The sequence below is a fragment of the Ursus arctos genome, unplaced genomic scaffold, assembly GCF_023065955.2.
Source record: "Ursus arctos isolate Adak ecotype North America unplaced genomic scaffold, UrsArc2.0 scaffold_4, whole genome shotgun sequence".
NCBI classification, from domain to species: domain Eukaryota; kingdom Metazoa; phylum Chordata; class Mammalia; order Carnivora; family Ursidae; genus Ursus; species Ursus arctos.
This window is the reverse complement of record NW_026623056.1, coordinates 16,473,574-16,499,315: the sequence shown is the minus strand read 5'-3', so window position 1 is coordinate 16,499,315 and position 25,742 is coordinate 16,473,574. Positions and strand designations below refer to the sequence as shown.

Genomic DNA, 25,742 nt, shown 5'->3' with positions numbered 1-25,742 from the left:
TTCTAAAAAATTATTTTTGTTACTTTCAAGTTCAAATAAGTCTGGGAAATACTGAATTAAAGAACGCTAAACAGGTTTTATTATTTCAGGATTTCTCAGGGTGTTTAGCTAAAATGTTCACCTGACTTAAATATCATATATATAATTTCCCAGACATAGTTGACTTTGGGAATTTCTTTTTCTCAGAATATCTTGCAGGACTGACACTTCATCTATTATTTGGGGGGAAACACTGCATTAGGTAAATAGAATAAATGTAGAAGAAAAAAAAACTTGAAGATTCTACAGATGGGATATAGAATGCAAGCAGCATATGTATAAATAAATCAAGAAGTTAAAAAATTAAAAAGTAAATCAGGTGAGTAGTTTTTAGATAAATATTCTAAAACCTGAAATTTGATTAGAACTCTAAGAACCTACAAGCAAATAGAAAGTACTATAGATAAAATTTCAAGTTGTTTCTGAATCCATGAGCCATAAACTTTGGCTCAAGAAGGAATTTTTTTTCTTTCTTTTCCTTTAGATCAATGACCTACCAGCTATCGACCACATGTCATTCACCTAGATCTGATTTTAGGATTAGAGTTTAAAAACATGTTTTGGTATTGTTACTTCTCAGATATGCTCAGACAGTAACATTTTAGTAGTTGAAAAGCAATGCTGATTTTTCTCATTGGTGGTCTTATAATCAATCCAGTATATAATTTGTGTTTAAAGGGTACATATTTTTTTCCTGAGGGTATTCAATAAATGAATTCCTTTGAGTGAAAAATAAATACAACCTGCATAGATTTCTAATTTTCCTGAACAGATAATCACGCCAAAAATGTTATCACAAACGTAGACTGAAGTGGTTTATCTTTTCTCACCAGAAACCCATATTTATAAAGCAAAGCACTTGAGAAGTTTTGGGGAGTGACTAGGAGTGACCACTCTTCCAGCCTGTGAAGGCCTGTTTTAGAGAGAAGGCTCCATCTTCGCTGCACTATTGGTTTGGCTTCTCTGGCTTAGTGGGACCCTGTTGCTTCCCACTTTGTGACCTGACAGGGGCCCATCCATACTTCTCAGTAATGTGGGATAATCCCCCATGTACATCTTCCCAGGAGAGACATCGGACATACAGCAGCATTTTATTCAGCTGAGTAAGTAACCCTTAGTTGTCATTCTGGGAGAATTAAAATCCCAAGGCCTGTCTATGGGCTATGATGCTTATTTTAGCTGAGGAGATTTAGATGATTGTTCTGGGTGGAGGGAAGCTAACGTAAAAACATGGAAATTACAGTGTTGTGAGGACCTCAGATTTGAGTAGATGAGTAACAGGAAATGAAACTATGATATTATGTGGGGCCAGATCATGGAAGGCCTTGAATACCTAGCTGAAGTTCTGTTTTATTCTATCACTCAGTGGTTCCCAAAGTTGAATTAGGTTCAACTTCTTTAAGGGAAACAAAAGTCCTAAGCCCCTGATGTTGACTTGAATTATTTGTAATAACACTTAAATATATATATTCATAAAATAATGTATAAAGTCATTATACCCACAGCTCTTATACTACTATAAAATCAGAATAAATTTGCAAATTATGCACATATGAGACTATAGAATCAACACAACACTAATTTGATGTGGTGGATAATACTGTTTTGTTAAAATTAGATAATTGGTGACAATTTGCCCCTCTTTTTAACAAGGAGCTAATTTTTAAAAAAGATTTTATTTATTTATTTGTCAGAGAGAGAGAGTACACAAGCAGAGGGAGAAGCAGGGTCCCTGCTGAGCAAGGATCCCGATGTGGGACTCGATTCCAGGACCCTGGGATCATGACCCGAGCGGAAGGCAGACGCTTAGCTGACTGAGCCACCCAGGCATCCCAAGGAGCTAACTTTTAAACACCTGTTATTTTGCTGGGTCAATTTCTTAGTACTTCTCGATATAATAATACTTAAAAAAATTTTTTTAAAGCAGTTCTTCATTTCTTTCTAACCACTACCCTTACTGCTAATGAACCTGGGATGTTATTACTATGAAGGTGGGAAGTGTGTAATTCTTTCCTTCATAAAGTGACTATGTGATATGACTATCATAACGCGCCTATACTGCTGTGTACCGTATGAACACTCTGTTTCATCCACTGTAGTTCTCTGCTGAAAATACTATGAAACTTTTGTCTGTATAACATGCATTGATGTCATTTGGCTTTCACTCAGCATTAACATCTTTTTTTTTTCTGATTTATATTAAAAAATTTTTAAATTCCAGTATAATTAACATACAGTGCTATATTGGTTTCAGGTGTACAATATGGTGATTCAACAATTCTATACTTACTCAGTGCTCATCATGATAAGTGTACTTTTAATCCCCTTGACCTATTTAACTCCCCTCCACCCCTCTGGCAACCATCAGTTTGTTCTCCATATTTAAGAGTCTGCTTTTTATTGGTCTCTTTTTTTCCTCTGTTCATATGTTTTGTTTCTTAAATTCCATATGCAAGTGAAATCATATGGTATTTGGTTTTCTCTGGCTGACTTATTTCATTTAGCATTATACCCTCTAGATCCGTCCATGTCATTGTAAATAGCAAGATTTCAGTCTTTTTATGGCTGAGTAATATTCCATTATATATATAATATATATACTACATATAATATATATAATCTTCTTTATGCATTCATCTATGGATAGACACTTGGGTTGTTTCCATATCTTGGTTATTGTAAATAATGCTGCAATAAACTTAGGGGTGCATGTATCTTTTCAAATTGGTGTTTTCATTTTCTTTGGGTAAATACCCAGTAGTGGAATTAATGAATCATATGATAATTTTATTTTTAATTTTTTGAGGGAACTCCATAGTGTTTTCCATAGAGGCTGTACCCATTTTGGCACTGTTGACATATTAAATCTTCTTCTCTTTTCTAGGTTGCCCGAGAACATTAAAGAGGTTCATCATTCTCTCATACTGTTGTTTCTGTGATGTCAAAGAAAAGATTCAGTTTATTAGCTAACTTGAAAAAAAAAAGGCTTATTTCATTAAAATGACTTTCATTGTGAAGTTGATCTGCAAAAGTGAAATTTTGTCTTCAAAAGTGGCAGGAGAATTCAACGTGAGAGCCCCAACAGATGTGGGGTGATCCTTACCATTTGACATTAAGTCCTGGTAACCTGGATAGAGGAGCTATCAGAGGCTACCACAGTAGAACACTTCTGTCAATGAGCAATTGGTACCACCATCCATCCAGGTTTGCAACCAGAAACCTAGGTATTACCCTTGACACCTCTCTTTCTCACACCACTTTATGTAATCCATCAGCAAGATCTGCTGATTTTACCTCCTAAATCTCTCTCACTTTTTAAAAAAGATTTTATTTACTTATTTGAGAGAGAAAGAGAGAGAGAGAATGAGCGGGGGCAGGGGGAGGGGCAGGGGGAGAAGAAGGCTCCCTGCCAAGCAGGGAACCCAAAGCAGGACTCGATCCCAGGACCCTGAGAAGTCCTGAGCTGAAGGCAGATGCTTAATTGACTGAGCCACCCAGGCGCCCCACCTCTTAAATTTCCTTTGAGGCCACCCACTTCTCTCCATCTTTTCTACCACAATCCTAGTCCAAACCACCATCATCTCTTCACTGGATGACAATAGGCACTCCTAGCCAGACTCTTCTCTTCCATTCTACCTGCCTCTAATTCTTCCTCCAGTCTGCCAGCCACAGTGCAGTTTTCAAAATGCAAATTTGATTTCTCAACCCTTAACCCACTCACCTTTTAAAACCTTGCAATGGTTGCCTTTTGCTCTTCCTCTAAGATCTGTAACATGGTCTATAAAGACTTTGGAGATGTTCCCTTCCTTCTCCTACCACTTGGTTGTTGTTCTCTCTGTGTGGAGTGCCCTTTGCTCCACCCACCTGCACTGTCTTCACCTCACTAACTCCTGCTCTCCTTCAGATGCAACTCACACCTTCCTTCTCTAGTACCTGCTACGGTTATAATTTAAATTTAAATTAAATTAAATGTTGACTTGGAGCTCTAAGCCCCATGAGGGCAGGAAACTTGTCTGTTTTAGCTCCACTGTAGCTCCATGAAATACTGAATGAATATTTTTAGTGTATTACACGACATAAATATTATTTTAAAACATGTATACAAGTCTGGGTTTACATAGATTTTCCACTCTAGCCCCCTTGCCTGAGGGTTGGAGAATATAACCCCCCCAAAACACTTCACAACACAAACATGTTTTAAGGAAGGGATACTTGGCAATCAATATCATGTAAATAAGTATAAGTCTTATTTTACTTATAAATAAGTATAAGTTAAGTATAAGTCTTTGGCTCAGGCCATTGGTGGCATACCCATAGCGTATTGAGGCCTGGTGCAAGGGCTGCATAATGCTCATCTGTTCTTCTTCTTCTTCTTTTTAACCTATAATCAATATATGTGAAGTATTTCAGGGAGATTTTAGAAGATTTTTATTTGCTATGAAGGTATCAGGTATGCAGCTTTTGGGTTATACAGTGTTTGAGGCATGGTTGGGAGTACTAGTATACCTCGGCAAGGTGGCTTGAAGTGTGCTCAGGAGAAGTTTTTCTTATCCAGCCAGATGGCCATAGGGGCTTCAGGAATTCTCAGCAGTAGATACAGATACAGATACAGATATCTGCAAAATTCCTCTGTTCAATTGCACATATCCCCATTGAGGGGAGAAATGGTTTGTTTCTATGATATTAAAACATTTTTATTGTGAAATTCTTAAAGGCTACCGAAAAGTACAGCAAATTATATTAGAAGGACCTGTGTTCCCACTCCAAGCTTAGTGAAACTTTAACATTTACAAGTCACCTTAAAAAGAAATAAAACATTACAAAAACAGATGAAGCCCCTTGTGTATCCCTCTCTGATTTTACTCTTATACTTCCAACACCCGCTATACCTCCAACTACCCCTTGAAATTGTTGTTTATGATGCCCAGGTATGTTTTATATTTTTAAGTACATATATGTGTATCCATAAACAAAAGATCATATTTTTACATTTTTTAAAAATTAATACAAACGGGGCTATACAATTTTCTCTCTGTAACTTATTTTGGTTCAACATTGTTTTTGAGACTTATACATACTGATACATTATAGCCCATGTTATTTAACTGCTATATAGTACCTTCCATAATCTAGTTATCTGTTCTCTTGTTAATGGGAGTTAGATTATTTTCACTACTACAAACAATGCACAATGAATATATCTCCTTGTGTATGTGTGTGTGTGTGTGTGTGTGTGAGAGGGAGAGAGAGAGAGAGAGAGAGAGAGGCCCTTTAGGGCAGCTTTTCTCAGCTAATAGCATTAAGCCCTGATGCCCTAAGGCATTCACTGTGTGGAATGAATTAACTTCTCTCTTGGACATCTAGAATGATACTAGATATGTGTTATCTTTGGGAGAATTGAGAAAATAGTCATTTTGTTTAGGGCTTACTTCACTTGCAGCAGCCTCCATTGAGAAAGACTACCCTAAAGTATATATGTAGACACAGCATTGCTGGGTTCAAGGATAGGCACATGAGCCAGAAATCATTAGTTTCCACTAAAATCTATTCTTTCCTTCTTCCAATGTAATGGAATTGTAGATGGCTCATAGCTGCCTGACTGAGGATTGCATTTCCCAGTTTCCCTCTCACTTAGATGTGCCCATATGACTAAATAGTCACTAATAGAATGTGAATGGAAATGATGTATGTTGCTTCCCTGCTGGTGCCTCAACACCAGGTCACGTTTCTCCATATTCTCTTTTTCCTTCCTTCCACCTGGGTGACTGGTGGTGGCAATGAGTAGAACAACTTTGGGAGCTATATGTTGAACCTGACAGAGCCACCATCACCCTGGGTCCCTGACCGCCTGCATGGAGCAGGACTACACTATTGATCTGGTATACTTACCCAAGCCTTTTTCTTATGAGAGAAATAAACTTCTTGTCTTCAATCGCTACATTTTAGGGGTCTGCTAGGGGTCTAATCGATGTAACCTTCTAGCCCATTTCCAATCTACTAAATATGGCCAGATTGCTCTTTAACGTGGTTTTATCGATTGAGACTCTGCCAGCAACGTGTGAAATATCCTTTTTTTCCAGATCCTTGAAAACAGTTGATGTTGTCAGGTGTTTACATTTTCCCATGAGATGGGCATAAAATGGTACCTCATTGGTATTTTAACTACAATTTCCCTGATTATTTTCCTGATTGGGTGTTTTTTCAGTTTGAATGGCCGCCGAGGTCTCCTTTACTGTGTGTGGACTATCTGTTCATATGACTTGCCTATTTTTGTACTCGGTTATTTGTCATTTCTTACTGAGTTGTAGAAATTATCTGTACATTTTGTATCAAGAAACTTTGTCAGTTGTAACTTGTGGTTTCACTTTTCACTTTATGACTCTTGTACAGAAGTTTAAATTTTACTGTAGTAAAAATGTATCAATATTTCCTTCATTATTTGTTTTTGCAACTTGTTTTGGAAGTTCTTCTCTACTCCCAACTTCATTAAGATATTTCACATTTTCTTCTAAACATTTTAAAGTTTTCCGTTTTGTAGGTAGCCTTTCGATCTATTTGAAATTGATTCTTCTGTGTGGGCTGATATAGTAATTCCCTGAGTTTTAAAAAATACAGATAAGCAATTGTCCCAACACTATTTATCCAAACTTCTTCCTTTCCCTGTTGATCTGTAATGTTCTCCCGGTCACAGTTCATGTTTACATATCTGCATGAGTCTGTTTCTAGCCTCTTTGTTCTGTTGCATTGGCCTATTAATCCATCCTTATGCAGGAACACAGTGTTAATTAATTCAGCTTTATGATACCTTAGTGTCCACACTAGCTAGTTGTATAAAGATGGACAAGTCACTTTCCTTTTTTTGTAAATCTCTGAAATGTAAAATATATACCTACACATAGTGTTGTTATGGAGATCAAAAGAAACAAGAATTTCACGTAAAGCACCACATACAGAGTAGGTAGGCACTCAGCAGAGAGTAGTGATGTTATGATCCTGTTGAAGGTACAGATGAAACACAAAGAGAAATACTGTAATCAAGGTCTTTGGGAACCTCAGTTTGATTTCCAAAAGGAGTTGGCACACTGTATCTAAGGCTCTTATTACCCTAGAAACCGTGATCCTCAAAACCAGATGGCACTAGATTATGTGAAGGGCAATGGGATAAAAGTGAGAAAGGTGAGTGCAGAATGCAGGGTTGAATCCTGAGCAAACAATCGTAAAATGTTAAGTGCCATAAGAGATAAGATTTGGGGCTAGTTGATCACTGATGACCTTCACGGTGTTTTCTGGTGCATGTACGGTCGCACACCGTCGCGCCCGCCCTGCCTACAAACACCGAGCTGCCCGCCCACACACAGGTACTGTCAACCCTCCCGGCCACCCACTGGGGCACAGGGCCTCAAAGAAGATTCCAGACAGGCTCGCAGAAGCTCTGAGAAGGATGGTGCAGCGCCAGGAGCGCGGTGGAAAGGAGGAGCAGCCTACACCTCCTCCAGGGCTTCCGTGGCGCTTCTGGGAAATATAGTCTTTTACCGTGTGTCGAGCTTCGGGCTCCTGGAAGGGGGACTACAATTCCCTTCAGTCTTGGGGAGTCTTTGTGCAGCACGCCTGCGCAGTCTGGCGGCCAATGCCGCTATAAAGGCTTGTTTTGCTCCGGGGCTGATGCTCGGGAGCGTGGTCGAGTGGCCGGTGCGGCCGCCTTGGAGCCGGGGCACAGGTAGGTGGCTGCTACCGCCGCACCCCTTCCTTCTCCCTTGGTTGTCACGGGGGTCACCTCTGTGTGTTCCCTCCGGGGGTGGCGGACTCGGATCGGGCATAAAAGAGCAGTTCGGGGGAAACCGGAGACCTGATAAGGGCAACCTGCCCTCCTTCTAGTGTCCCGCCGCCACCTTCTCGGGACGCAACCCCCGAGGGCTCGTGGTGAGGTACTGGCGCCGGAAGGCAGGTAGGGTGGGATGAGTGGTCGGGAGTGCTGGCTACATTCCCGGCTGCGGCCACCAGGGGGTGCTGCGCCCGCGGCCCGTGGGTGTGGGTCGCGGTGGCCTCCTCAGGCCCTTACTGGCTGTGGGAACGCCCTAGGGTCAGGGCATGCCGGGCGAGGCTGGCCCGGGAGAAGCCCCCATCCTCATGCCTGTGGGGAGGGCGTCCTGGGGCATCTCAGCTCAAGCCGCGCACCGGCGATTCTGAGCCGCCAGCGACCTTCGAAGTCATCCTCTCGTGTTTTTTTGCAAATGGATAAATGGACGTTCATGACAGAAGTACGCACAGCAAACCCAGGGCAGAGCCCGGAATGAAATCCAAAATATCCTGGCTGTCATCAGTGCCTTTCCACTTCCACCCCACAAAGCTGCATGTTGCTTTGTGTTTATTGCACGGGGGTCATCTGGCTTCTGCACAGCCGTGGCGAGGCAGGAGGCAGCTGGGCACGGGAATGATTGGCAAAGTTTCAGAAGGTTTTGAAGGGCGAGATGGATAGGTTATAATGGGGTCTTGCGCCCAAGTGAATGGTGCGGAAGGTTGGAAGCACAAGTGCATTACAAGAGGGTGGCAAATCGCTTCGGGTCTTGTGCGGCTTATGGGCCTGAATGGGATTCCTGAAGTTGGATACCTAAGGAATGTGGTAATGAAGGCAATTTGGAGACACCAGTCTGGCTAGTTACAGTTCTTGTAATCCTGTGGAGCCCCCCTCCCCCTATGCAGTTTCTCCTGCATCATTGTGCAGGGAGAATGTCTACACTTTACCACTGGAAGGAGAGCCTTGATAAACAAGGCGGCTGACCCAATGGCCCCAGCTCTATTGATTTTGACTCTGGGCACTTCTTTGGGGTTCTCCCACTTTGGTTATTCTGCTAGTGCCATTGTAGAGCTCTGACTCAAACATAAAAAACAAAAAACAAAAAACCTTTCCTTTTTTTTCTCTTTCTTGATAACTGAGGCAAGTTAGCATTTAAAAACAACTTTTGAGCAACCGTGAGGGAGAACAGAGAAACATAGGTACATACACGCAGAATTCACAAAGAGTCAAGCCTAGTGCTCCTTTCTCGGTTGCTTTCTACAGCCTATAGGGATTCCTAGCCCTTGGGTGGCCTCCATGTGGGGTGCCCTGTCTTACAACCCTGAGACACAGAAGATGGACTCCTCCTTATGTTCAAAGCCAAGAGATAGTAACTTTGTGCCTACTCAAGGCCTGCTTACTCTCATGGCTATGCCTCTTTTCCCAGGAAATTAAAGAAACAAGAGTGTCAGAGGTAATGGAAAACCGCTCCCCACCCCCTTTACACATAGAATAACTTGAAATAAAGTGGAACAAACTTTGGTTATTGTGAGTTCTTAGACAATTGAGATGTGCTTTATGTTCTTGTTGACCTGGCCTTTGGTATCGTGAATTAGTTTGGCTGTGTCCCTTTCAAACTCACTTCCCTCCTCTTGCCTTTTTTTCAGAGGAGGACTAATTTTTTCAGCTTCCACATAATCAGCTACATTAGGGAACCTTTTGAGAGGAAGGTTGGACTTCTGTGATCCTTCTAGCAAGAAGGATTACTCTGATCTGCAGCTGCATCCCAACATTGGGGACACAGGCAAATGCCAGGTCTGTTTATAGTTTAGGCTTAATGAGGTCTCAGTGACGTGATTGCTGTGCTCTTGGTTGTAAGCTGGTGTTCTTAATAGTGTCGTTTGTCCTTGGACAAGGTGACTTTTTTTTTTTTTTTTTAAGATAAGTAATTTAGCAGTATCAACTCAGGGTACTTCTGAAAGGCCAGAAGTCAAGTTTTTTGTGTGCTGGAAGCACGTCTGTATGGAGGAGATTTAGTCCTTTTTTATTTATTAAGTATTCTCCTTTTCTCTGATATCTTAAAAAATGAGTTGTAGCTGTCAGAATTTTGTCTGCAAAGTAGTACTTTTAAGACACTGTGATAGGTAGGAATTTATGGAATCCAAAAGGCAGCACAGCTACACTTCTTTAATTGTTAGTGAGACTGGTGTGAAAGGTGTTTTCTCAGCTTGTATCTGGGAAACTTTGAACCATCTCAGAGTGGGAAAAATGTTTTCAAGGGAGATGTATGTGTTTTATTTTCTCAGAAGTAGCCAGAGTTGATACAGGATATTGATTAAAGGTAGGCAGGCAAGCAGGGGTTTAGAACAGAGTTTTAGGTAGATACGAGGTAAGATTTTGCAGGACCGGATGGGAAATTTGTTTTCATTATTGTAATTGATTAACAGTTTTGTTGAGATATGATTGATATACCATGAAAGGCACCCCTATAAAGTATACAACTCAGTGTTTGGGTAACACATTCACAGAGTCGTGCAACCATCACCACTGTCTAATTTTAGAACACTTGCATTACCCCAAGGGGAATTTGTTTGTAAAGTTAAGGTGCAATATTGGTTTGTATTTTATCCATGTAACTTCATGGAGCTTTAAAATAACGTCAACTAATCTATTACTTGACTATAAAAATGCAAAGCTGGGATATATCATTAGTGGAATAAGTGCTTTGTAAGTTTTCATTTAGTAACATTTAGTAGGAGGCATGATATCCATTTTAAAATTGTGGAGTTTGTAATGCTTGGAACAGACTTAAAAGCCTTTTTTTTTTTTTTTTAAAGACTTATCTAAATGCTCTATACATTGGGATTTGGTTTGAGCTTAGTTGAAGGGGGTAGTATCTCTTTACTGATGTGTTTTTTTTTTTTTTTTTTTCTAATCTGTTTTCCCCCCTTAGAGGTGGGAAGTAATTCTTGATTGTACTACACTGAATTTTTTTTCTTTGAAAAATGAAATGGCACTTGAAAAATTTCTGAAAATTATTTTTTGAGGATATAATGCTAAGAAAACTTTAATGCTTTTGTCCTTTTTTCCCATTTTATTTTATTTTATTTTTTTAAGTTATTTATTTAATCTCTACACCCAGTGTGGGGCTGGAATTCATGACCCTGAGATTAAGGGTCACGTGCTCCTCCAACTGAGCCAGTCAGGCACCCCCCTTTCTTCCTATTTTAAAGTACTTTTGCAAATGCTTAAGCACAATTTAGGAAATACCTTTCCTTGATGAAATTTTAAAAAGTTTTTGAAATTGTTTTTAAAGTTCTGGTATAATTGACCTGCAGTGTTCTTCCACGATGTATTTTTAATTTCAGAAATTCTCAAGTGAAACCAAAAGTCTGTGAGCCCTGGCACCTCCACTCAGAGAAGATGAAGGATATCGACATAGGAAAAGAGTATATCATCCCCAGTCCTGGTTATAGAAATGTGAGGGAGAGAACCAGCACTTCTGGGCAGCACAGAGACCGAGAGGACTCCAAATATAAGAGAACTCGACCGGTCAGTATTTCCTTTCCTGAATCCCTTTTCTTACCTGCTTGCTGCACTAGACCACACCTTCTTTTTTCATGTAATGCATTATTAAAAAGAAGTTTCGTTTTTGTTGTGGGCTTTAGGTCACTGGTAAGAATTTACAGGTGCACGTGAAGGATGAGAGGTTGCTTCGGCCTCCCACCTATTTCTCGCTCTGAGTTCTCCTCTCTCTGTCTTATACTGCCCTTTGGTGCCTTCTGAAAAGGCTTTGCTTAAGAGAAGTCGGCTTGTGGGGTTGGGGGTGGGGGTGCTGGGGAGGGAGCAGAGGGAATATGAAGCATTCAACTTCATGTGTGTACTTAAAATTGTTTTTATTCCCCTACCTCTGTTGTCTGGGTTTAAAATGTGAATCCTTTGGAGGGACTCATTCAGATTTCAGAGTATTGGAACAATTCGAGATTATTGTAGTATAATCCTTAAGTTTTCCGAGGAAATCCATGAATGCAAAGGAGCCTTTGGATAAGAATCTAGTTTTCTCCCAGGGAAATGATGACATATACATTTTAAACTAGAAGAAATATCTTTCTTTTGAAAAAAAATTATACATTTTCTTCAATTGCAAAAGTAACTAATAAGGAAGAATGGGGGTGATTGGGTTTAGGAAGGTGAGGTTTGTGTTCATGTATTTGTATGTGCAAACTTGAGAATCATGTAAACTTTGCAGTTGACACTGGAGTTTATTAGCCTGACGTTACCTGTCCTTCTTTGCTATGTGAAAGCCGTTGCCTTATTAATCAACATCTTCTCACTAATAGATGTTTTCTGTCCGCACTGTGTATTATACAGTAGTTTCCCATTCAAGCTTAACTTTGGAGATACGTAGTCAATGTAATCAATATCAGGACCTTAGGGCACCAGTTTTGTAACTGATTTGTATCATTTGTCTGGGCCTTATGTTAAACATTTATTGAGTGCTAGTCACTGTTAGTATAGCACTTAACTCTGGAAAGGGTCACAAAGGTAGCATTGGAGCCAGGCTTCGAAGGATGATTGGGTGGGGATGCTTTCAAGCTACTTTGTCATCTGTGCTTTAGTGGCTTATGAATAAAGTGGTATTGATGATAGAACCTAACTCATGGGATCACTGAGGATTAAATGAGATGATACATACAAAATGCCACATAGCCTGTGCTCAGTAAATGTTAGATCTTAGAGCTAGTTGTCTAGAGCTTAGGATGTGAAAGAAAATTCTGCATGCCATGCTGAGGAATCTTTTACTATGGCCACTGGGGAGCTCTTGGAAGTTATTGAGGAGGGTTCCCCCACCCCTTTTTATTTTGAGATAACTGTAGATCCATATGCAGTTGCAAAAAATAATCCAAAGAGATTCCATATACACTATATCCAGCTTCTCCCAACGGTAACTCCTTGCATCACTGTAGTACAGTATTTCAACATTGATACAATCATCCACCTCACTGAAACTTAACTGGTTTTGGGCGCCTGGGTGGCTCAGTCAGTAAATCATCTGCCTTCAGCTCAGGTCATGATTCCAGGGTCCTGGGGTCAAATCCTGCATCAGGCTCCCTCTCTCTCTGCGCCTCCCTCACCCCCCGCTTGTGCTCTCTCTCTCTCCCCAATATAAATAAATAAAATCTTTAAAAAAAAAAGACTTTACTGGTTTTACAGTTTTGTGGGCACTGGTTTGTGTGTGTATAGTCTATGCAGTTTTTTTCACATGCGTAGATTTGTGTGACCCCCACCACAGTCAAAACACACAACAGTACCATCCCAGGGATCTCTCATGCTACCCTCACCTTCCTCACAGCCACAGCCACCTCCCTTCCCTTCTCCCCCAGGCTCAGGCAACCTCTAATTTGCTCCCCACCTCAGTAATTTTGTCATTTTAAGAATGCTATATAAATGAATCACATAGTATGTAACTTTGGAGGCTTTTTTCACTGTGCATAATTTCCTTGAGATCCCTCTACTTTGTTGCGTGTAACAGTACTTTCTTTTTGTGAGTAGCCTTCCATGTTATAGATAGTTCTTTCCTTTTAACTGGGAGTACTATTCCATGTTACAGAGGAACCATAGTCTGTTTAACCATTCATTTGTTGAAGGACATTCTGGGTTCTTTCTAGTGCATAGCTGTTACAAATAAAGCTGTCTTAAACATTTGTGTATAGGATTTTGTGTGAATAAGCTTTCATTTGTCTGGATAAATGCCCAGGAATGCAGTTGCTGGGTCATATGGTAAATGCCTGTTTATTTGTATAAGAAACTTCAATACTCTTTTCCAGAGTGGCTATATACACTTTTACATTCCCACCAACAACATATGAGCGATCCTGTTTCTCGGCATTCTTGCCAGTATTTGGTGTTATCATTATGTTATTTTAGCCATTCTGATAGGTATGCCTGATATCTCATTGTAGTTTCCATTTGTGTTACCCAATGGCTAATGATACTGAGCTGAGAAGGGCTTTTAAGACTTGATTTTTATCTTAGGAAGATTAGTTTTGAGACAGTGTGGAAAAAACCTGTATAGGAGGGAGAGACAAAATACAGGGAGCAGTCAGGAGGCTCCTATGCCAATCCACATGAGAGAGGCCAGGGGTCTGTGTCCAAACATAATAGGGAGGATGGAAGAGAGGCGATACTTATGGGCGTCTCTGGAAGGAGAGGTAAGTATTGGGGGATATGAGATTGGTGGTAAGAATTTAAAACTATGAATCCCCAAACTAACGTATGGGAAGAGAAGATTCAGGGGATAAGAAATGAGTTTGCTTTGAACATGTTTAATTTGAGCACGTCCAGATAAAATGATCAGTAGGTAGTTAGAGCACCGGCAAAAAGTGGAGTCAGGGGAAAAAATTTGAAGTCATTAGTGCATCCATGTAGATGAAGCCTTGGGAGTGAGCAAGCTTGCCCACGGATGGCTGAGAGCAGAAAGAGGTAGAACCTGGGAAGGTACTGTGTGGTCTGGTGAAATTTCTGGGGCCAGGGTCCCTATCCAGTTGGTTAGAATAAAATTGACATTAGGATGTGCAGGGGCAGCCCAGCTTTTCCTCTGCAGTGGAGAAGAACTGGAAATAGAGACACTGTTGTGCTTTTGTCCCCTAAATTATTAAGTCAGCTGCCAGACAGCAGGTTTCCTTCATGTGATCGAGTCTTATCTTGAAACAGGAAGGCTAATACCACTTCGATAAAATTTCAGGAGGTCACATGAATTTCATTTTCATTAGCCTTGCATGTTTCCCAGACTTTTAAATTTGAGTACTGTTTTCATGATTTTTATCTTATCCTTGTATCCTCTGAACTTTTTTTTAGTTAAAGTATTTCTTTTGGGGCACCTGGGTGGCTCAGTCAATAAGTGTGTGCCTTCAGCTCAGGTCATGATCCCGGGGTCCTGGGATCGAGCCCTACATCAGGCTCCCTGCTCAGTGTGAAGCCTGTTTCTCCCTCTCCCTCTGCCCCTGCTTGTGTTCCCTCTCTCGCTGTCTCTCTCTCTGTCAAATAAACAAGTAAGATTTTTTTTTAAAAAAGTATTTTTTTTTTAATCTACCAGGTTTCTTCTTTTTGCTCAGCCTTGACCAGAGCAATAAAATCATAGGTTTATGCAGCCTGGTTTTTACATACATTAAAAAGAATGCATAATTATCGAATGTTTTTAAACGTTCACATACCACCTAGAATCTTCTTGAGTATTACCTGTCAAAACCCCAAATTTCTTAGACACGTTTATCTTGAACTTGTCTCATATGTTAGCAGTTTGCTGACAGAACCAGCAAGATGATAAAAAATTTCTGGTTCAGAGATGGTATAAAAATGGATAATTTAAATAGTTGGGAAGCAGAATGGCTGTATAAACATATATTTTTAAAAAATGTAAGCAGCTAATTGGTTAGAGATGACCATTTCATGTCACATGATTGTAACTATCATTTCTATATTAGTTGCTAAGGCGGAAATCTGGGACAGGACCTCTCAGATGGCAGGTATCCATCAGAAATAAAAAAACAGCATCTCCAGGTAACGAAAGATAAGGATACATCTGTGCCTCTTAATTGACAAACAAGGTTTTATTCACCCCCATTAGTCTTTCATGGGTTCAGTTGACATGGAAACATGAAACTGTGTCAAATCATAAGTCAGAAGCAAAGCGCCAAGAAACAAATTCTGATTTTGAACAGGCCAGTGTTTTTTTTTTTTTTCTCAAGCTGTGAGCAAAGTTGCAGAGTACATGGTTTGCCTATTTCTTAGTGTCGTGACCAAATCTTTCTTTTGGGATACCCTTTGGGAAAATTACTGTCATCAGTCACATCTTCAAATAGTTGTGTCCCATCAGCTTAGAGATAATTAAGGTAAAAATCAGTCATCTTCACACTTAGCCCTTGTGTAGGACTGTTGAGTTAATGCTTGCGGCCGTGCACGATTTGATGCTTCGCAGACATCCTTGAATCCTGAGGTGCGTATGGCACTGGCTTCTGCTGCTGTTAGTTTTTTAAGCCCAAGGACTAAGCTTGGCATTAGGCTGGCATTATTTGAACCCACATGAAGATTCATGTCTAGACTGCTCCTGAATATTGACTGTGTCTGAAGCATGAGTCTCCTAGCTCCTTTTCTTACCGTTGCATTCAGTGTTTTCACAAGCACGTGTAGATCACTCACACCACAAGCCCTGCTTTGTTTTAGGGTGTGATGTTTATTCATCTTTTTATTCAGCGGTCTCCAAGCGGCACACACAGCCCTGAACAAAGTGGACTGGTGCAAATGAAGAGAAACTGATGGGGGAGCCTGCCTGTCCTGATGTAGAACCTGAGACTCATAGGCATATACGTAAATGACTGTAATTTAGGTGCTGTGAAAATTAACAAGAAGGAACGAATGCTTCAGTCTTTGAGATCAGGGAAGACTTCAGGAGGAGGTAGCATTGATTGGAGACTTGAGGCATAGGTAGAAGGTGGAGGAATGAAGAACTGGCAGAGGAAATTGCTGTGGATAGGGAGGAGTTGGCCCTGTTGGCTTTATGCATGAAGTGTGGAGTCACAGATGTAGAGGGATAGGTCAGCGGGCTTCAGATAACGTGTGTTCTCGAATAACGGGCCAAAGAGTTTGGATTTTAGTTGCTTTAACTTAAAATGTAAGCAGAAGCAAGACAAAGCTATTTGATACTTCTATAAGGTTTTTTATTGTGGTAGTTGTTTTTGCTTGCTGCTCTCAGGCCAAGGGTGACTTGTTTTTCACAAGCACGTCTAATCTAGGAGAAGAGGAAGAATGGAAATAAGCGGAAGTTAACTTCTGTGCCATTGTGACTGCTCGCTCTTTTTTTCCCTTCTCTCAAAAGTGCACCAATGGTGAAATTTTCTACCAAGTTAGAATATTCTGCCTGTAGAAAAGGTAACAAAGCAAGTATTCATAAAGTCCTGTGACCTTCACTTGTGTTTCCTGTAGTTCTGTGTTGGACTGACCCTCTAGCCTTGGTTGGAGTTTTCATCATTAACGATTTGAAGTATTTTGGTGATCTCTAGTTATATCCCAGGGCTCAAAGATGTGAGTGTAATCTCTTACCAAGAAATATGATTCTAAGACATATTATTAGGAAAGAATTATGGTCCCAATATAGAAACTGTGCAACTTGTAGAAGATTATAGCAGAAAATATAGATCACCCTTAACTCCTCTACCTAGCAACAACTACTGTTATAAAATAGCTTTGTCTAGTACATTCCAGTTGCAGAGATTTGAACTCTGACAGCTTTTCTGTATGGACTAAGGGTATGTGAATTTGTCTATGCCCTTGTGTTTTCAGAGTTAAGAATATTACCTGTGAGTCCACTTGCTATTAAGAAGAAGAGCAGGATGAAGGAGATTAGTATTTGTGGTCTCTGCATTATTTTTCTCTTGATTGGTACTCAGTGACTTAGCAGATTTTCTGGACAGTCAGTGATAGGATGAGTAAGAGCACCTGCTTTTTTTTTTTTTCTTCTTCTTCTTTTCCCTGTAGGCATCTATAAAGCTTTATAAAGCTCAGTACGGGTGTGATACGGTTATCTGGCTTGGTGCCAGGTGTCGGTTTCCAATAGCAGCCCAGAGTCCTCTGGCGGAGATGACAACAGCTCTGTTATTGGTGCAGAGCCCAAGTGGCTTTCCTGCGTGTTGAAATGAATCCACAGTGCCGTGGGTCTCCTGAGGTTGGCCTGCTGCCGTGATCATCAGCTCTGTTCTGCTGTCTGCAGTAGGGCTGCTGCTGCTTTCCTAGGAAATGCTGCTTAAGGGAAATAAATATAGCCTGTTGGCCTGAGTTAAAGGAGCTTTCTCTCAAAAGGGAAGAAAAGTATTGGAACAGCTTCCTGTATTTTAAGCAGCTTTAAATACCTGCGTCTTTATTTTGTTAGGATGTATAATTGGGATGTTACAAATGGTTAATGAAAACTTGTTCGATGAATTCTTGGTTCTGCTTTTAGGTAGCCTTCTGCTCATGCTTTCTCTAATGTCTCATCGTTTTTTCCCTTTCTCTTAATCAAAAATAAAAAGGTCAACGTCAGGAACAGGAAACAGGGCTTCCAGAAGTCTTTGCAATGATCAAATCTGTCAATATCAAAATTACAGATTAATGTGAAGTTAATTTGGTACACTGAAATTCACTAATAAGCAGAATTAAGCTTGTCTGTCCCTTCCCTTCTTATCCTCTTTTTAGGGAGTTAGCTTATTTAGGTAATTAGATCTTATGTTTTAATTATTCAAGATTATTTTGTAAATTAGCAGTTCAAGGAATCAACTTAATTCTTATTAGACATCGGATGAGAACTTCTGTTTACAAAAGCAGATATGGTGTTGAACAGACACTTGGTTTTCTTAAATGTTGTACTCTTACAGTAGAAAAATGACCAAGATGCCCAAATCTTCACTTTCGTGTTTGCTACTCACCCTGGTCAGTGGTTGCAGCCTGCTCTGCAGTATGGGGACACGTGACAGAACCACTAATGTCTTATACTAAGCATCTGACGTGGGTGTGTGCATGGTGCTAGGCGCTGAAGGAAGTTTTACGTACAAATTATCTTTTGAAATTTTTTTTTAAAAGCTAAAGCCTGACAGTGTTGAAGAGATTTTGTCAAATGCAAAAGAGCAAAATTCTGCTATCTAAATCTAAATCTCAGTCTAGGCTGCATATTAAAATCACTTGAACAACATTAAAAACAATGCCTATGCAGGGCCCTATCCCAGACCAATTAAACCAGTCTCTGGAGTAGCACTCAGGCATCTGTGTTGTTTTAAAGCTGGACTCGTGATCCTAATGTGTAGCCAGCACAGAGAACTTCTGCTTTAGATCTCATGGAATAAAGTTTCTTCTTAACTCCTCAACCAGTGGGGCTCCAGGTATTTCCTGTAAGTCTTTTTTTCTCCTCTGATTCATTTTCAGTTAAATCCTTTGAACCTTATCCTTGTAATAACAATGTGACTCTTACACCCCTGCGTAATAGGAACTTTGAATAAGTTCCTTGAAATTTAGCTTATGAAACAAGTGAAAGCCCTCAAATTCCTGCTGATTACTGGAAGATGCTAGATTACTGTAGAAAAACACCTGTTCACCATGATGTCGGTGTTTAAGTTCTATCCATTGGTCTTATGGATGAACTCATGAAGGTTGCCTTCTAGAATTTTGCTATCCCTCTGGACTAAAGTGACCACTAATTTAGAAGTTCTTAAGGGAAGAACTTGAGATAGTCAAGATCATGTCCTAATCCATTGGAGTAAGGATGGGATGAGAACTGGGAGAGGAAATGTCTTTTGTAGTTCTCTTTGCCTTGTTGGAGGTAGGGAGGATGGGAATGCCTGAAGTCAGCTGGTCTTGGGAGAGTATCACCTTTTTAATTTCTTTTCTAATTTAAAAGAAAATTTTAATTTCTTTTTAATTTAATTTTTAATATTTTGAGTCTCTTGATCATGTAAGAGTTCCCCTTAATAAGTTTGTCTGTCTAGATGTTGTCATAAAGGCAGCTACAGAGCATAAAAGCTTTTACTTGGGCCAGAAAGGTTTATAAGAGGCTACACATTCTGAGTCTGTGTTAAGATCTTGTGAATTAAGGAGAGGAGGGGGAGAATGTGCTGTAGGATCTGAGGCCAGTCCGTTCTGATGGTGCCCCAAATACCGCTTTTTTTGTGGAGTGTGCCAGACAGGAGTGTTGCAGCCTTTAATGCCCTCGGAAGCCGAGAGGCGCCTCTGCGCTGCCAGTTGATTCCTGCCCTCCCTGCATTCAGGAACAACTTGGATGAATCCTCAGCCCCCGGGCTTAGGATGGCTGCCCCGCTGTTGTCCTGCTGTCAGGAAGGGATTGTTCAGCCTGGGGAATGAATTCTGGCCCCTGGTATCTTGTCCCAGAGGCCTCCATGCAGGGAAAAGCCCATGGTTGCCCTGTCAGCAGACATTCCGCTCTGGCAGCCTGTTAAAATGAGATGGGACAAACTAGTTAAGCGGCAGCCATGCTGCGTGATAGGTGTGCCAATTATCACAGCCATGGGCATGGTGCTAGTGTGCACCGCGGAGGGGAAGTCTCTTATGCAAGTATCTCCGTTTGCTTATGGGTCAAACTGTCTTTGTTTCCCTCACCAGATGGACATGAATATGACCGTGTGTTTCCCTGACCTTTAATTGAACTGTAGCAGAACCTGGATTTCATGGGCCCCTTTTAGCTCCCCAATACCCCCCCAGCACTGTGCCCCACCAGCATCGCCTTAGTAGGGCAAAAAATGCTCAGCGTCTCCTAGCTCCATAATCCTCAGGAAGATATAGTGGCAGTAGTATTTCCTTGTTTCATGTTTTCTCAACTCCTGGATTAAGCAGTATTTTTCCCCTTGGAATGAATCAACTGCTGCAGATGCCTTTCTCTGGCCGAGTCCTCCGGCCGTGGAGAGCCTGTCAGCCTGCAGTGCGTGTTAAGAGAAATAAAGAGAAATGGGTGCCTTATCCCATCTCAGGAGAAACTTTAAAAAGTTACGTCTAAAAAGGATTTCAAATGCTGTAACATAAAAAACAAGTAGGCCTCATAAGATACATCCCCCCAGATCAGCATATATGAAATCCTAACTATGTGAGCTGGTTAGCCATCTAGGGCTACCCTAGCACTACCGACGTTTTGGGGCCAGAGAATTCTTTGTTGTGGGGGGTGTTCTGTTCATCGTAGATGTTCAGCAGCATCCCTGGCCTCTACCCACTGGGTGCACAGTTGTGACAACCAGAAATGTCTCCAAACGTTGCCAAATGCCCCCGGGGCCAGCAAAATCACGCTCACTTGAGAACCAAGGGATTACATGCACTGTAATGCTGTAGCCATGTGTGGCTGAACGTTTGAAATATGTGCGGTCTGAGTTGAGATGCACTAGGTATATAAAATACACAGTGGGTTTCAAGGATTTGGTACAAAAAAAGGAGTGTTAAGACGTCTCATTAATAATTTTCCTTATTACATTTTCATCCTTATTATATTTCATTTCATTTACATAATTAATGTACTATTTATTACATATATTACATTAAAATGTAAATAATTTTACATTATTACAGTTTTATTGATTACCTATTAAAAAGATAATATTTTGTACCTATTGGATTAAATATTTTATGAAAATTAATTTCACCTTTTTAAAAATGTGGCTACTAGAAAAATTTAAATTACGTGTATTGCTTGCATTATATTTCTGTTGGACAGCACTGAGCTGATGTACTTGATCTAATGTAGTTTAGCCGTTAATTTTGTATTAGGTATTTAGTTCCTAATAAACCATAGGATTTGAATTATTTTTTTCTTTGGAAAATTTTCCTTCGTACATTACTATTATAAAGACAAAGAGCATGTAGAGTGTTACATATTACCAGTTTGCTCTCCTGAGTACCCGCCAGCGGCATATTAAAAATCAGTTCAATGTTCAGACGATGTATGTTTGCCTTAACACTTCCCTCCTTATGTTGGAGGTATATAGAGTTGTATCTTAAAGTTTATATTTTTCAATTGGTGACATTGAATTTAGAAACTGATAGAAGCTTTTGAACCAAGTTAGTAAATTATTCTGGATTTTAGCTTTTTTAAATACTAGACTGTAACCTGCATGAAGGTAGTGATATAGAGTTGTGAGGTCTGTCTGTTCACTCCTGCATCCCCAGCACCTAGAGCAGTGCCTGGCACATAGTAGGCCTTTCAATAAATTCTTGTTGAATGAATGGATTAAAAAATCATATATTTTTCAGTAAAAGCTGGCTGTTCAAATATATTAGTGACCTTGTCACTTCTGTATCTTTATTCCCCTTCCCCTTAATGTTAATTTCATTATGCAAAAGTTTTCCTTTTTTTTTTAATGCTAAAAAAAAAAAAGAAAAAAAATGTTTTGATATCTGCATGTTTCAAAAGTTTTCCTTTTTATATTTAAAACCATCCATCTTGCCTTGATACGTTTCTGGCTTTGGGGGAAAAAGGAGACTCTCTCCCTTCCATAGCTCAGCTAAATAAGCTATTTAATTCTCTTTCTTCTACTTATTTCATCTTTTTAATGTAACTTTTTGGGGGTACTCCCAGGCAGATTAATGTATGGTGTGTCTTTTAGATGTTGGTGTTCCCAGTTCCCAATGTGGGGGTCATCCCCTACACACAACACCAAGCAATTCTTGGACACCAGCAGGCCGTCTGAGGGTTCAACTCAATTATGACACTATCCTGAGACAGCATCAGATTCTACAGGTTAAGGGCTCGGTCCTATAAGACTACCCTCCACCTCACAACTTCGGACGCCAGTTGCAAGCCCCAGGTTGTTTGTTACCTGTATTTCTGACCGACTGGCTACAGATGGGAGGTTCCAACAACCTCCTCCTTAAAGTTCTTTTAATTTGCTACAGCATCTCACAGAACTCAGGGAGACACTTACTTACATTTATCAGTTTATTAAAGGAGATGATAAAAGATATGAACAGCCAGATGAAGAGAAACACAGGGCAAGAAAGGGGGAAAGGGCATGGACCTCCAGGTGCGCCAGTCTCTTTAAATCTCCATGTGTTCACCATCCTGAAAGTTCTCCAAACCTAGTCTTTTTGACTTTTTATGGAGATTTCATTACATAGTCATTATTGACTAAGTTACTGGCCATTGGGTGATTCAGCCTGCAGCCCCATGGTGGGGTGAGATTGAAAGTTTCAACTCTTTAACATGGTCCTCCCAGAATTCAGCCCCCAACCTTGGATGGGGTCCAAGAGTCACTTTCATTAAGACAATAAGAGACACCTTTATCACTCTTAGCACTTAGGAAATTCTAAGGGGTTTTGGAGCCATGATCCGATAACTGTGGATGAAGACCAAATATATATGAAAATATATTTTGGTTATCTGAGTCACCAAATACACATTTCTTATAAATCACAGTACCACAGTGTGAAACCTGGATCTCAATTAATTCATCTTTAATCTGTTGTTTGTCCCAACGATATTCACTGAATCATGTTTCTCTACCCTGTTATATTGTTTACACTTTCATATAGTAAGCCCTTATGGTTTGAATATATTACGTCTTTTCTCTTTCTGTAATTCCATTTTTAGTCCATTCAATCTCAGAATGTTGATAAACTCACTTTACATAATGTTAATGTGGTAGTTTCAGTTTATTTTTACCTTTGAACAGACGTACTTTTTTTCCCCCTGGCATGTGAAGTCAGGTAAGCTTTTTTTAGGAAACCTGGAGAGAAGAAGTTAGGCCTCCCGTAGAATAGTTAGAAGGATGAGACATCTGTGCGGTTACTGGCAGGGTGGTATAAAGATAGTTTTATTTTATGTTCCAGTATAAGTCTATAATGTATCTATCTTTCAACATCTGTTTACCTTTGATTTAAAAATAATCAGGAAGTACATTTTTACAATTAGATAAAAGTTTATTTACATTCTAGTGTTCTAATCATGTCCTTGTGACTTTGACTTTGGAAACTACTATTTGCTTATCATGAGATTAGTTAGAGAGTCATAGTTTATTTTAATCTGATACTCATCCTGGGGAGAAGAGGAGAGCTGTCTACAAAGGTACATTTGAGGTCATCTTGTACAGTGATGGCTTATTTGCTTGTTTTTTTCTTTGAAAGGAATGTAGCATAATGATTAAGAGCCTCGTCTCTGGAGCCTGGATTCAAATCCCTGCTGCTACTAACATTTAAGTGCATCCCTTTCCTGAGCTGTAAAATAGGAGAAATAATAGTACCTACCTCCTAGGGTTGTTATGAGGATTCAAATAAGTTAGTATCTATAAAGTACTTGACACAATGCTTGGCACATAGTAAATGCTGTGTTGGTTTGTTATAAATTAATTTGCCCAAATAGTCCTGTCATCTTCGAGTAAGCAGTTGCCTTTACAGATACATGCTAGTCATGAGATCTGGCTACAAATAAGGAAGATTGCCCTAGCTTCCTCTATTTCTTGCTAAAGCCCTAGGGTAGGTGGGATAGAGGCAGCTTCAGGTCAACAAAATAAAACTGAAAGTACTAAAGCTAATAGTCATTGGGGGAAGGTCATCAAGAGGATGCAATTACCAATTGACCCGTGAGCTGGACCCTTACAATGGTAAGCTCCTCACCCCCCCACGCCTGTTCTTGGAATGTGGCTGCCACTTGCCTTCCCCTCTCCCAGAAGCTGTCCCAGGGACACAGCCTTGAGATAGTAATGTGTTGTTGAGATAGAGACAGCCAGCGAGAGAGGGAACACAAGCAGGGGGAGTGGGAGAGGAAGAAGCAGGCTCACAGCGGAGGAGCCTGATGTGGGGCTCGATCCCATAACGCCGGGATCACGCCCTGAGCCGAAGGCAGACGCTTAACGACTGTGCCACTCAGGCACCCCAAGCCTTTTGATATTTTTGACAAACTTCCCATAAATCAAATTCTAATGAAGTCTTGTTGACTTTGAACTAACTTTGTGATTTTTCAGAGGGTCCCTGGAACATCTCAAAAGATGTGTTCTCTGTCCTTGTGAAAGGAAGACATTGAACTAAGTAGGCTTATTTGGCATGTTAAATTTCATGGGAAGCATTGTCAAATAAAAAGTGATGCTAAATTTTCTTTACATTGTTCCAGAAATTTTACAAAATTCCTAAAAATCAGATATGTCCTGGTAAATGTTCAGTCATAATTCTAGTTATTTTAAAAAGGATGCCACAGAAATAACCAAATTTCTTTGTCAATAGTGTTGTAATGAACTTTCATCAGATCTTTAACCATGGTCATTTTTAAGTCTTCTGTCATTTACAGACATTTATTATTTTATTCTGATGCTTTTGCAAAAATGTTCCTGCAAAAGTGCTTCATCTTCGAAGAGATTCATGGAAAAGACTCTGACAAGTACAGGTTTCTGATAACTAAGATCAGTTTGCCTTCATGTGGGAGGGGCAATAATGGACCTTTCATGTGCTTCCCCAAGGCTACACACAGTTCCACAATATGTCATGGGATGGTAGCCTGAGATCTGTTCCCATTCTCCTTCTCCACTTCAGTAAAATGGACCCATTACATTGATGACACAGTGTTACCATGTGAAGACTTGCCACTGCTGCAGGACACACGCTGTAGATTTTGCTGGAACACCTGTGAGGGAGAGGATAGGAGTGTGTCCACAGAACATGTAAGGCCCAGGCACTGCTGTGAAGTTTTTGGGAGTCAAGATGGGCATTATCCCAGCAACTGTATTGATAAGGTGTAAGTCTGTCCATCCCCTAAGAATGTGAAAGAGCTACAAGCCTTTGCAGAGGTTTGGGAGTTTTGGATGACTTTTATTCGCCACCTGACACAGTGCCTCCACCCCTTATGCCACCTGGTAAAGAAAGGTTATATGTGGGACTGGGCATCAGAGCAGGTGGCCTCCTTTGAGAAGACATAAATCTAGTGAAGTAGATTAAAGCTCTGGGCATCTCCCAAACAGGACTGCCATCTGAGTTAGATGTGTCTGTGACTCTGGAAGATATGGGTCAGGTGCTGTGGCAGAGAACAGAAGGAGGGAGTACCCCTAGGATTGCAGTCCCAGCTGTGTGAGGGAGCAGGAACCTGCTATAACCCCATACGCCAATAGTTTCTAGCAGTGCATTGAGCACTCCTCCAGGTAGAGCCTCTCAGGCAGCAGCCGGTATAACAGCCAGTGGGATGAACTCAGAGTGGTTTGGTTGGTGATCAATCATGAGTCCTAGCTGTTAACCCTTTGCATCAACAGTTGGGAATTAACCCTGTGGTTTGGAAATGGGAAGCTGAGAAGTGGATGATTATCATTGGGCCTTTGTGTGGTCAGGATGTGCAGGGGGACATTTGGGTTCACCTGCAAGAGCCTGAGGCAGTCCTCAATGTCTTCCAGCTTATAAGGTACTGACATTCCCCTGACAATTATGAGGCTGA

At 40.5% G+C, this 25,742-nt stretch overlaps 1 protein-coding gene across 7 annotated transcripts in view; it reads left to right on the top strand.

Moving 5' to 3' along the window:
* ABCC5 (ATP binding cassette subfamily C member 5) overlaps positions 1-25,742 on the top strand; it is a 167,328-nt gene that overhangs the window by 74,316 nt on the left and 67,270 nt on the right. For 4 of the 7 annotated variants that reach the window (XM_057306515.1, XM_057306519.1, XM_057306518.1 and 1 more), the window contains exon 3: positions 11,182-11,365. In XM_057306515.1, coding sequence (XP_057162498.1) covers positions 11,182-11,365 — 184 coding nt within the window. Of the gene's footprint in view, positions 1-7,575; positions 7,757-8,114; positions 9,629-11,181; positions 11,366-25,742 lie in introns of those variants that run through there. The other 3 variants (XM_057306520.1, XM_026497622.4, XM_057306516.1) reach the window with 3 other exon arrangements.